The sequence below is a fragment of the Etheostoma cragini genome, chromosome 9, assembly GCF_013103735.1.
Source record: "Etheostoma cragini isolate CJK2018 chromosome 9, CSU_Ecrag_1.0, whole genome shotgun sequence".
In the NCBI taxonomy this organism is placed as follows: Eukaryota; Metazoa; Chordata; class Actinopteri; order Perciformes; family Percidae; genus Etheostoma; species Etheostoma cragini.
The window spans coordinates 8,175,532-8,189,142 of record NC_048415.1 but is presented as its reverse complement, the minus strand read 5'-3'; the positions used below and the strand labels follow the sequence as shown (position 1 = coordinate 8,189,142).

General features: G+C 40.2%; 1 protein-coding gene across 2 annotated transcripts; it reads left to right on the top strand.

Annotated features, from left to right (window-relative positions):
• On the top strand, window positions 1-11,148 carry nr2f6b (nuclear receptor subfamily 2, group F, member 6b). Of its 2 annotated transcripts, none has more exons than XM_034881620.1 (5): window positions 1-1,794; window positions 2,903-2,997; window positions 6,910-7,241; window positions 7,980-8,226; window positions 9,075-11,148. In XM_034881620.1, exons 1-5 carry the CDS (start codon window positions 1,526-1,528, stop codon window positions 9,347-9,349), a joined length of 1,218 nt encoding a protein of 405 aa, XP_034737511.1. In that variant the 5' UTR covers window positions 1-1,525; the 3' UTR covers window positions 9,350-11,148. The 2 variants fall into 2 exon arrangements, with proteins under 2 accessions (XP_034737511.1, XP_034737510.1); XM_034881619.1 differs by having other exon boundaries at window positions 3-1,794; window positions 6,907-7,241.
• Window positions 11,149-13,611: the final 2,463 nt, after the last annotated feature.

Here is a 13,611-nt window from a genome sequence, read left to right as displayed (position 1 = left end):
ACAGACACACGCTCACTCTCCCTAAAGTAGGGAGCGAGATAGAGACACACAGAGGATTGAGAGGAGCAGGAGAGGTGGCTATCTCTGGGCTGCTCTCTACTGCAGCGTCTGGCTTTTACTAAAAGGTCTATGACGGTGATTTCCTGCCCTTGTTTGCCTAATTTATTCCTGCCTAGGCCAGCAGAAAGAAAGGCGGATCAGAGAAGAAGAAAAAAAGGACGGGCAGACGAGTAAAGAGTGCAACAGTACACCCTGACTTGCTGACAGGGAATGCAGAAAGGTTCTGGCCTCTGGTTGTTACTGCTGGATGGACAAGCACTGACAAAACAAGAGACACGACTTTGTGAGCTTTGAGAAAGGGGGAGATTTCTCAACTCTGCTTTTTGTTCTGGCTCGTTGTTAAACTGTGACATTTGAGCCTCTGACACGACAGAATCTGAAGAGTTGGGGGAGCCACAAGAAAACATCTTTACACCACAGACAGAAGAGAAGGAATTATTTGATGAAATTTGTTGCTGCAGAGACCACAAAGATATTACTCCAGGAACAAAAGGAGTCTTTCTCAACACGTTTTATTTAACTATCAAGTGTGGAATTGGTTTCAGTTGGATCTTTTTGGCTATTTATCCAGCACAGATGTGTCCTTGAGCCAAAACTCTTACTGTATACAAAACCTAAGTGACTCATTTCCAAAACTCCCCATAAGCCATCTTATTTTTCCTCTTCATCAATATCACCTCTGCTTCTAGAACAGCCCCAACAAGTCAAGAGTAAGTCGGGACTAGAACTGCCTCAGATCAGCAGATAACACCTCTGCACGTAAGGAACTGGTTGGACTAGTTTATAAATTTGAGGAGAGGGGGGGGCAGTTTAACCCTGCATGAAGGAGAGCTGTGTTTTGTTTTCCTCCCACTTGCTTATGCTTTTGGGGAGAAAGTTTAGTGCTGAGAGAGGGGCAGAGCTTCTTTTTCATGTGGTGAGAAACTGTTTTGTCCCTTGTCACTATGCTTCGGGATAGGTGAGGTGTTTTTCTTTTTACTTCTTCCAGGGGGCAGACAGAGAGAGAAAGTGGGAGGGCGAAAGAGTCAAAGTGTAATTTATTGTTTCCAGTGAAAAGACCTAGGCTGCACCCTTTTTTCCTGCCTGAACTCTGAACCACTCAATGTGTGTCTGAAGTTTTCTCAGACCTCAGGAGCCATTGATACGAGGTCAGGGCACGAGTAGGAAAGACAGGAACAGAGAGAGCAGAGGGAATAAAGAAGAGCGAGAGAGAAAGGAGCACTGGGAAAAACCTCCAGGTCATTACAAACAGACGCCAAAGGGGAGAAAGGTCAACACGGGAGAGTCCGGGACAACTTTTTATCCCACTTCTCGATCCTTTTGGACAAAGCCTGCATTTAAAACAAATTTGGAGCCACTCTTTTCTTGTCTGGGACCAGTTTTTAGACTTTGAGGTTAGTTTGAAGCTGGGGGACAGGGCGAGTCTGTGTATGATCTACTCACAGGGCTGCGTGTTTCAAAGAATATGGCCATGGTGAGCGGGGGATGGGGAAACCCCAACGGGGACACTAATGGACTAGGGGAGAAGGCTTACCTGAGGAGAGAGGAAGAGGAGGGCTCGCCTCAGGCCGGGAGCAGCGATGTAGATGTCGGGGACGAGGACAAGGCCTGCGTGGTGGACTGTGTGGTGTGCGGGGACAAGTCCAGTGGGAAGCACTACGGTGTGTTCACATGTGAGGGATGCAAGAGCTTCTTTAAGAGGAGCATCAGGCGAAACCTTAACTACTCCTGCAGGTAAGGGCTACTAGGAGATTCACGTAGATGTCTTGTCTTTGTTAATTATTTGAACAGTAGAGTTAAAGGACACAAGGATTTTGTTCACTCTTCTTGTTGTACTAAAGTGTCTCTTATGGTAACACTTTATATCCTTTACTTTACATTTAATAAATTGTTTATAACACATTTTAAGGTAGTTGTAAGCTGATTTGTCAACAACTACAACTTCTCCTTTGGCACCCATAAGTGGAAGTAGGTCATAGAGATAGGTGTGTACAGTAATGATATAGTAATAATATAAAATATGTCTTCAAGTTATAATTGTTTTACATTACTGCACATCAATAAAAGCTTAAACATGTGCCTTTATGTGCACACAACTACATTATAGTGTGTTGTAAACCATTTAGTTAATTTAGTAATGTTTAAATTATTCCCCTAAGGGGATCAATAAAGTATTCAGATTCTGATATATAGTGTTTATGAATGCTAAAGGTAGCGGGGTACAAAGTCTTTTTTGAAGCCATTATTTAGTCATTCACATGAATGAAAGACACAGCAGATTAGTCCATTTCTCACTCCAGAGTGATATGCTCCAGGCTTGGATGTGTCTCACAAACAGCCTAAGGAGAAAAACAAGAAAAGAAAGGAGAGCCCTGAAGGTCAGTCATGTGACGATGGATTGCCTCAGAAGGTCAACATTCCCATTATTCTTCACAACAGGAACCCAATGTTGCAACTCAATTCTTTGTTCTTGCTAAGACTACTCTCAGCCTCTGAATGTAGTTGTTTCCACATAATAATGCACTAACTGTGAATAAGGTGTCTGTTCTATCAGTTTGTCACATACGGGACTAAAAACGTCTCTCTGTGAAACGCTGGCAGACCTTGTTCTTCTGTAAAAGGCAACACAAGGGCGTGTCAGGCTGATGATTTATAAAGGTCACAGCCTTGATACCTTTTCAGCCACGCCAGCTCACACAGTTCACTCACCATAGGGGTCAGTGTTGGGGGAGAGAAAAAGGGGAGACAAAGATCAAAGTTTTTTGACGTATTCCTTCGTTACTAATAGAAAATGAAATGCTCTTCACATTAAGTGGTTGAACTTTTTGTTTCCTTCGTGCAGATCAAATCGAGAATGCCAAATCGACCAGCATCACCGCAACCAGTGCCAATACTGCCGCCTAAAGAAATGTTTCCGTGTAGGAATGCGCAAAGAAGGTATCAAAGCTCCGTCATCCATGTGCACAGCAAGTTAAAGGTGTAATTGTTTTATTTTACAATTAGGCCAACTAAAGGGGTTTTATTTTACTGATAGAGGTAAAAAAATCGAAGACTGCCCAATGTTATTATGAGTGCCGGAAGTTATTGATCTACTATGAGATTTCACAGTGGTGAAAGATGCTTTACTCAGGGCTGCACTAATTGCTATTTTTATCTAAACAATGAATTAAATGACCATGTGCGACCTAATGACAAACCTACAGGCATTTAACACCCGACTCTGTAGTTCCCCTCAGCTCTACGGACAATTTAAGCTCATTGTTAATCTTTTAGCTCATTGTTTTGGATTTATGGGCCACAACTCAACTGGTTTGGTTTGCTCTCATTAGCGATGTTTCCATGAACAACAAAGCAACATCAACACCAAAAAAGCTCTGATGAACTCACTCAACTCCACTCACCAGATGGACAAACTTAGAGACTAGCTGCCTGGTGTGAACAAAGTGAAGCATTTAGCAGCTGGAGAGATAGATAGATATTTCCCTCAGGAGTTGGTGGACCAAAAACAGAGCTAAAAGCGGGTGAATGCCTCTAAATGTACACTATTATGCTCCGTAACTGCTGGATGTGTATATACGCAACTGCTTGCTAACACATTTGCCATATCAACTTAAAATAGGATATTACGGTTTGTCAGCTGTTTACAGCTTGTTGCGCTGTTCCCAAGTGGTCAAATAAAGGTTGAGTTGAAAATTGAATGTACAAACTTTAATTTTAGAGTTCACAGGTTCTACTTTTTCAACATTTATTTAAGTAGGCTAAAGTACAGAAGTATGACCAGCAAATTACATTAAATATAAAACGTAGGCCTAAATGCTTTATCATTTATATATTTATCATTATCATCAATATTACTAATACAATGTTTAGGCAGCATTTTAACTAGGTAGTTGGTTGATGTGGAGCCAATCGTGAGTATACTGTTGGATAGTTAAATATTTAATAATTTCTTATATTTGATGATGTAATCATATTCGTTTTATAAAATCTTGATCTTCAAAGTAACTCAAGCTGTGAAATAGCCTACGTAGTGGAGTCCCAATATCACATTTCCTCCTGAAATTTAGAGGAATAGAGGTAGTTTATAAAGTAATATAAAATGGAAGGCCTACAGTAGCCTAGCCTACAAATACTTCAAAGCAAGCAGCTACAAGCTACTGGCAGGATCGAGACAGGAACCAGGGTATGGGAATTTAAACAATGTCTGAAAACACATCTTGTTGTCGCGTAAGGGCCCTGTTCATGTTGCACAGACATTTTAATTGCATTTAATGTCTGTAAAGAGGCACAAGGCACTCTAAAACTTGCCCCGCCAACTGCCGTTTGAGCTCGGTGGAAGTAGTAGCTTAGCTGCAGCTACTCCTTGTTGCCTGCACTGATTCGGGTCGTTTTTTCCATGTTTTTTCAATCGAAAGTACACGCTCCGCTCAGTGGACTATTAAGTTAACTCAAGGATCTAGCTATATAAATATCTAATTTTGGCTATAGGCCTACCACTGACACGTAGTATTCTATTATTAGCTAACTAGCTGTGTAACATTTGTCATAGGCGTCAGCAAACAGACGTTAGCTCCTTGAATCCTGCTTCAACTCGACATTGATGTTACAATTATAGTGACATAGTGAATAAATATGAGGCCAACCGCAGCAATAATCTACTTTCTAATTCCTAATACAGGAAGACGTGACTCGCGTTATTAGTAACAAGATGCAACACTTATCTTTGAACCTAATCGTAACCTTACAGCGATGGGCTCATAGCTAGCTAGCTGCAAACTTGTTGCGCAGCAGACTAGCTAGCTACTTCCGTGTTGTTCGGTGACTAGCTACATTCTCGCATCTACCCTGCACTTCTGTCAGCACAGAGAGTGGTGGATGGATGACAGGTAGAGGAAGAAAAAAAGGTCAGAAACTGACAGGTTTAGTAATATAATGTGAATTGGTCTGATATTCTGCTTATACAATATTTCGCATTTACTTTTTTTAAGCATGATTGCGGCTGGTTTGCCTTTTATCTTTGGTAACTGCCCAAGTTGCCCGCTTACTTTTTCTACCAGCCCACCCTAGCAGGCTAACATTAGCCTTAATTATTCTGTCTGCATGAAGACATAATCTTTCAGGAGAAATTGCTATGAATAAGAATCAATCTTTTTCCCCAGCCCGACAATTTATGTAGTCACTTAACAGCAATAAGGTTTAATCCAATCATCATCAATCATCTCTTTAACATACCAAGGCACACCCTAAATCATGTAAAACATCCTTCAGCAAAGCACAAATACCCAGAAACACACAAATGGCTCATTTGCAGCTTACCTCGACAGAATCTGCCACCACTGACATTTACCAGCGATCTAAGCACAATATTTATACTGTCAACCAAAGCGTGTTTTCACCCCGGAGCTCTGCAGCTGTTGAGCTTCAGGGACAGAAAGGCAGCTGGAGGCAACCATGTCTGATTTGCATTGGAAAAACAAGTTGACAAGTTCACTCCGTCAAAACCTCTTGAGACGTATTTTCAAGAGATCATTGCCATTTCCCCAGGTGTGATTATTTGTCTTCCAGCAATCACCCTTCGTCACATCACAAACTATTTCAAAATAATTTGTAAGTGTATTCTAGTCTATAACCACTATTTCCGTCTGTGTTAGTGGACACCATGAGCGTCCGTCACCTACATAATGTGCACTGAGGTGACAGTGTGCCAGGGGTTATATTGAGCCTGTTTAGTCATGACCATGCTGACGCAGTTGCACTGTTTCCACATTACCTGGAAACGGCGGTTTTACCTTTAACCCAGATGCATATGTTTGAGATTTGGGCATATGGAATTATAACTACAGTATTGTTTGTAAAACAAACAGTGGTGGTCTTTAAAGTTTGGTGCAAGGGGAAGCAGCTGTACATTAACTGTATTAGAATACAATCAGTGTTGATCGTGATTAAATTGTTAAATGTTTGTGATGAAAGCCCTATTTCATACTATTACTATGTATGACGTAAGCTTGATGCTGTTACAAGTTCATTTTGGGATCTATTTAAACATCTATGTTGGCTCTACCAGTACAGTACATCACATTTGGTTGCTGTCCAAAGAAAGTCATATAATTATTATTTTCTGTAAAATTTGAAGGAGAAAAGGTCTTTAATGGTTTTAAAACATCTACCTACCTCGTAAGCTAAATAAATCTTATTTAACTCTCTATTTCCTTTTTTGATACACACAGTTTTTACTGAACAGCGACAATATGTTCTTAAATAGTTAGAATGATGAGTGGAAAAAACTGTACCAGGGCTGGGCGATATAGAGAAAATTAAATATCATGATATTCTTGATCAAATATCTCAATGTTGGGATTGCAACGATATTGTATGGTTGATTATTGGTGCTTTAACAAAATGTTATTTACACAATGAGATTTTTGATAAAGATTCTCCAGAAAAGATTTAATGACATAGTGGGTAAAGGTAAATAAATGAACAACTAGAACAGTCCGGTAAGTTCAGAAAATTACATCACTTTACTGTAATGCCGTCTGTAAAACCAGGTAAAGACAACACTTACCATATTAGTATATTACAATAGTGACAGTTAGTCAGTTAGTCATGACAGTTACGGAAACATGGGGGGAAGGGCAAGCTTGCTCTGTTTTGTTTGAAAGTGAAGTGACCATGCAGAAAGTTATAATGCACCGTTAAACTAGAATCTGTAATTTACTGGGTGATGGAATCAAAAGAGAACCACAAAACACTTGAGAGACAAGTACATATTCACCAGGCTGTTATGTCCAATTCAGTCCCTGTATCTGATTCTCATTCTGCTGTCTCATCCCTTGTTTTCTGCAGCAGTCCAGAGGGGCAGAATCCCTCCATCTCACTCAGGTATCAGTCCCAACTCCCTGCCAGGTGGGGTTGCAGGTGCAGGGCCAGGTCACATTGGGGCGGACTACTTCAATGGGCAGCCGGTGTCAGAGCTCATCTCCCAGCTCCTCCGGGCTGAGCCGTACCCCAGCAGCCGATACGGGACTCCGTACAGTCAGGCACAGATGCAGGCATCTGCAAGTGGAGCCTCCGTCATGGGCATCGACAGCATCTGTGAGCTGGCCGCCCGGCTCCTCTTCAGCACCATCGAGTGGGCCAGAAACATCCCATACTTTCCAGAACTGCCAGTCTCAGAGCAAGTGAGTCAAAACATACAGCACCTGGTTCCATAACAGGGAAGATACTAGGCAAATACTAAAGCTTAAACAACAAAAGCCAACATTTTTATATAAATTATACCTGTCTGTACAGCCTAAACTCTAACCTGTAGTACAGTCTGTAGTGTAGTTCCAAGGGGTGCTTAAAGAGACAGGCACTAAACAGAGCATTTCAGAGAGACACAGGTATATTCAGATCGAGTATGAAAGTAGTATGAAAATAATGTTTTTGATCACCCATGAAACCCAAAATACATGAACCTGAAATTAGCATGATCTGATAACTTTAAAGCTTTAAATAATATGAACACTTGCTCATTTACTCTTAAGTCAGCCCTGTTATTTTCATGTGTTACTCCCTTAAAATAAAGCAATAACTACACATGTTACAGCCTCAGTTTGGACTTGTGTTGCTAGCAGTTCTATCAAAGAGTGATTTTTTTTTATTTTGGATTGTTCCATTTGAAGGATTTAAGAGACCTCAAGAGGTAAAAGTTAAAATTTAAATTTAAATTTAAAAGTAAACATGCTTTTTAATATCCCTTTACTCGTCGGATTTCTCTTTACCCTTTTTTCCGTTTCAGGGTCCTGCAATTGTTCAAGCTGGTTCACTGAGACACTTGAATAGAACAGAGCCTTTGTTATTTGTTAACATTCGATGTGAAAAAGTCCCATTGGGACTTATTATTCTAAAGGATCTTTTCTTAATCAACCTTACAGGTGGCGCTGCTGAGGCTGAGTTGGAGCGAGCTCTTCATCCTGAACGCAGCTCAGTCTGCTCTGCCTCTACACATGGCTCCTCTGCTGGCAGCTGCCGGGTTTCACTCATCTCCCATGTCTGCTGAGCGTGTGGTGTCCTTCATGGACCAGGTCAGAATTTTCCAGGACCAGGTGGACAAACTGAACAGGCTGCAAGTGGACTCAGCCGAGTACAGCTGCCTCAAAGCCATTGCACTTTTTTCACCTGGTACGTCTCAGAGTTACCAAATCTTTATCTTATGTCGTATCAAGGTTATCTGAGTGATGATAGCTGCTGTAACTGGATGCCTTTACTGTAAACGGATCCCAAGTGTCTTTGTAGAAGACCAAAACCAAACTGTCTGTATTACATTAGGAAGGGTTAAGTTTCTGGGCCAAACCAACTCCAGGGATCCTTTGATTTGACCGAATGGGACCTCTGACCTCACTGACAAGGGGCACAAACTAAGAGAGACTTTACTTTAAAGGAATAGTTGGATGTATGCTTAATTGCTTTTTTGCCAAAAGTTATATGAGAATATTGACACCACTTCTATGTCCTTTGAATGTGAAGCTACATCCAGATTACATTTAGCTTAGCCTAATTTAGCTTAGTTTAGCATAGAGACTGAAAACTGGGAAACAGATCAACATCCGTCTATACCAACACCACTAGAGCTCATTAATTAACACAGTGTGTCCTGTTTAATCTATACAAATATCAAAGTACAAGGAAGACATGTTATGGTTTAATGGGGGGTTATAGGTCTTATCAAGGCAGAGTGCAGAGTCAGGCTAGCTGTTTTCCCCATTTCCAATCTTTGTGCTAAGCTAACTAGCTGCTGCCTGTTGCTTAATGTTTATCATACAGATGAGAGAGTAGGAACGATCTTGTCATCCATCTCACAGCAAGAAAGCAAAAAAGCATATTTTCACCCCTGAAGAGGTCCAACATGAATGTAAAGCAGTAATCAAATACATAGGAGTAAAGAAGTTAAAAGTGTAAAATAGAAAATAACAGGGCAGAAAAACCAGAAAAATCCAATATTGACAATATTATGTTTCTCTGCCTCACAGATGCATGTGGTCTGACAGACCCAGCCCATGTAGAGTCCCTGCAGGAGAAAGCCCAGGTTGCCCTTACAGAGTACGAGAGGTTGCAGTACCCCAACCAGCCGCAGCGCTTCGGCCGCTTACTGCTGCGCCTCCCGGCTCTGCGTGCCGTGCCGGCCAACCTCATCTCTCAGCTCTTCTTCATGCGACTGGTGGGCAAGACACCCATTGAGACGCTGATCCGAGACATGCAGCTATCAGGGAGCTCCATCAGCTGGCCCTATGTACCGGGACAGTGAACACCGTTGACTCCAGAGTAAGACAGACTGAGATCAGATTGGGAGGAATCAGAGCTCACAAAGATTACATACAAAAAACCAACTGAATGTTATGAATACAAACTGGATTTCAGATGTGTCAGATCCTCGTTTGTGAGTGTAGAGGTCAGCTTTTCCCACATTAGCTCTGAAAAGTTTGGAAGTCTGACCAAAACTGCTTTCAGGGAAACAAAAATGGGTGATTGGAATATATTTCCAGCACTTGTCAGTTTGGCTCTGGCCTCTGTCCGATTCCTCTGTCTCATTCTGGATAAAAACACAGGGCTTTAAGTAAAATGAAGACTCTAACATGAGGCCATGTGCCTGTACTACCTCTTCCCATATCACCCTTAATGTGACTCCGTTTGAACCCAGGCTCTGTGTGTTTTCCCTCTGCTTTGTTTTTCAAGTGAAAATGAAGCCATAGCATTGCCACTTTTACAAGCAGAGCTTCATATCGGAGACATGTCGTGCAAATCAAATCATCAAACCTAAGTTGTGTCATGTTTGATACGTGGGATAAAAATATCACACTTGGTTACCAAATGTATTTGTAAAGACATATCAAAGTATCACCTTGTACAGCATTTAAACAAAGAAGAGGCATGGGCATTGTATACTTTATTAAGTACTGTATATACAAGAAATGTTGTATGTTATGTACTTAAAGGAGAAATTAAGGGAAACATGCTATGATGATCTTCTGATGAGAAGATTGATTCCACGTAGACAGTACGTAAGACAGAAGTCTTTTTACTAAGCTAAGCTAACCAACTGCTGAGTTTAGCTCAATATTTTCTGTACTCTCAGCAAATAGAAGTGAGTAACCATATTTCTTAAAATGTAAAGCTATTCCTTTAATATAGTTTGTTAAACTAACTAACTTGCGACTGAAGGTGAATGCACTTCAACACACCCTGGCTCCTCAGACAGTCACATCCCTGTTAAACATTATTACCTCATGTTTTATACATCAAAGATTGTATATTCATGTGCTAAAGAAAAAATACAAATGGATAAAGGCATCTTTATCAGAAACACTAATGTTCCTCAATAGACTTGTCTGTTCACCAGACTTTGGCCAAAATATATTTGGTTGAATTGCAGGGCCTAATGATTGAAGGGCACCCAAAGTTTGACATATTATTTACAGAAAGTTACAGTTACTCAAGTGAATCAAGTTTCTGGTTAACATCAAACTGGAGACTGTTGCCTTTGCTTTTATAAGACAAGAGGTACTTCATTCTCATTTCTTTTTACACGTGGTCCCATTGCAGAAGCAGTATGACAAAGCACGGCCTAAAGTGGACAGAGGTCACTTTCAGATAATTATGATGGTTGTGCAAGGTACTCCGAGTGTTGTAAGTGTTGTAAAAGTTATGGTGTTTGTTGGTACTGAGATAAAGGGTTCCTAGTAGTTACATTCAGGAGTTTTACCATGAAGTGTAGCTCAATGTGACAAATGTTTTTCTCACCAAATTAACTGACTGAAAGGAAAGACAATGTGGCGACAGATGTGTTTTTGGTATGACTTCTTGTATTACCTATAAAAAAGACAACATTGATCACTGATGCTTTCAAAGAACTTCATCAACAGCACTTCATGATGTCCTTGACTCACTTTGTGACATTTGTTGGAAGATAAACAATAGTGATTTGACTGTGTAAAGCTTTACTTTTAAAAGAAGCATGTTTTTTATTACGCCAAACCTAAAAAATGCAAAAGAAGTTCAAATGAATGGTTATTTTTTGTATTATTAGAAATAAAAGTATGCACATTCCTTCTGTGGGTGACTGTGATATCTGAGACATTAAGTTGATTGGACAAAACAAGACATTTGAAGATGTCAGCTTCTCCTATCAGAACTTGTGATGGGCCTTTTATGGTGACATTTTGTAAACTAAATTATTAATCAATAAATTGCAAAAACAAACAAACAGCTAATAAAAATAATTGTTAGTTGCAGCTGTATTTCTGATATTGGACGAACACATGCAGTCAATTTTATGTGTAGACCAATATCACAAAAATGTATTTGGCTCAAGGGGCTTTACAATCTGTACAGTATACAACACCCTCGGTCCTTTTCAACCCTTGATTCAGATAAAGAAAAACTCCCTAAAAATTACCTTTTAACATGGATGAAATAGTTTGTCTTTGTGGACATCATGTGTACAGGATGACAAAATTACAGAAAGAATGTAAACATATATGAGGAAAGTGGATCTGGGAGGAGCTCGACCAGCTTCCAAGTGTAGCCTTACAACTATAATCGGATCAAATTGAGTTTGATGATGGACAAACATGGACTATAGTACTAGGTTTAATAGATTTACTGACACTGAGACCAACCTGCCGGCAAGGGCAATTCCGGGATTTTTTCCAGTGGGGGTTCTTATACTTAGAAATGCAAGAAACAGGGCGCCTGTTGAGCTCACCTGGTAGACCGCACACCCATATACGGAGACTCAGTCCGCACCTGGTAGACCGCACACCCAGATACGGAGGCTCAGTCCTTACCTGGTAGACTGCACGCCCATAGAAGGCTCAATCCTCAACGCAGCATGCTTGGGTTTGCCTCTGACCTGCGGCCCTTTGCTGCATGTCGTTCCCCCACACTCTCCCCTTTCATGTCTTCAGCTGTCAAAATAAAGGCCTAAATATCCCCCCCAAAAAATCTTAAAAAAAAGAAACTGGATAGGATAGAACATCATAATGTAATGGCTGAGTCTGCAACTTAAAAAAAAAATTCCAGTGCTGGTTCCATAGCATCTGAATTTTGGAAAGTCATCATGGAAACATGAATAGGTCATGGGATGAGGGCTGAGAAAATTGGCAGAGCAGGCAGCCAAGTGACAGTACTCCAATCCAATGAAAATCACAACTCTAAGATTTACAGCACTCGAGCCCAATGGTTAGGGGTAGGGGGAACACCAGTGGGGTTTGGGGGGCAAACACTGGTACTGAAAAGCTTTGTTAAAAGAGCTTTAAATTAGTTTACCAAAAGAGTGCAGCAGCAGCTAACCTTAAGCTGACTGTGATTGGATCAACAGTTTTCCATGAAGTTTCCTAGCTCTCTCTGCTGGATGCTCGCTGCAGATGCACAGAGCTGCAAATATCTGCAAACCAGCAGTGCCAGCAAAACATACAAGAAGAAAAAATAAGAGACATGCTCATCTAATTTTAAGAGAATTAGTGTTTATTATTATTTAACTCAATATGTATTGGACATCATACCTTATGGAAGTATACAGTTAAAAAAATGGTCTTTTACTAGCAACAAAGAAAACAAATTCATACAAAAATAAATGGCTCGCAAATGGTTTGTAAAATAATGTTTTTCATGAATTACAAATTGATGAAAAATCAAAAGTGTGTCTTATCTATTTTCTAATGTACACTAGATTGTAACACTTTGCACATGAAGTGGATTAATACAAAAATTAGCACACATGGAATCAGCAGATTTTCATTGGCAAAAAATAAAATAAATGAAAAGATGAGCGTAGCTTATAGACTGTGACAGAAACAGAGTTTTCCAGTTTGTTGAGGAGTGTGCAAGATAAAAAATATAAAAATAGTCTGGATAGTTTTACTCATTTGCATAGCTGAAGCACATTTTGAATGATTAAAAAAACAAGCCACTATGGGTCTTTAGTATGTACAAATAACACATAACTAAGATGTCTGCTGAATCTAATAGACAAAGACTGTGAATATGTTCTTAGTATGTAGTGTGAGAACAGGATTTATTAAAAAGCATACACAATATAACAATGTCACACATATCTCACTGGCCAGTTTGTCCCCTTTTTGGTCTGACTGCATCTATGATAATCAGTATAAAAATCTTAGTTTAGATAAAAACCAGTACGTGCAAAAGAAACACATGGTACTGTAATGGTTAAAGAAACTTTGTATTTGCTATTAGCAAAACAATCCCAGCAACCCGTTTCACCCATTACTACGTTCTCTACAATACCGTTCCACCTCTTATCTGTGGAGATAAAACAAAGACAAGTTTGAGAGCAAACAGCCACAGAACAGAGCACAGTGTTAGCACAGGGGCTGAAGGGCAGGTTACTTTCAAATGACATTTTGCCAACCACACCCCCTGACCCTCACAAGTGAGTGAACACTGAACAATGAGCTGAATCTTGAAAGAAAAGGCAGTGTTTGCCGTGGAAGTGGATACAAATGAGTGACCTGCTTCCTAACAAAAAGGTAGTTATTCATACCTAAT

Excerpts from the sequence above, each read along its gene's own strand:
- nr2f6b (XM_034881619.1), top strand. The coding sequence starts at position 1,526 with ATGGCCATGGTGAGCGGGGGATGGGGAAACCCCAACGGGGACACTAAT. Across the intron at positions 2,998-6,906 it reads TGTAGGAATGCGCAAAGAAG|CAGTCCAGAGGGGCAGAATC; the intron begins GTATCAAAGCTC and ends TGTTTTCTGCAG. Across the intron at positions 8,227-9,074 it reads CATTGCACTTTTTTCACCTG|ATGCATGTGGTCTGACAGAC; the intron begins GTACGTCTCAGA and ends TCTGCCTCACAG.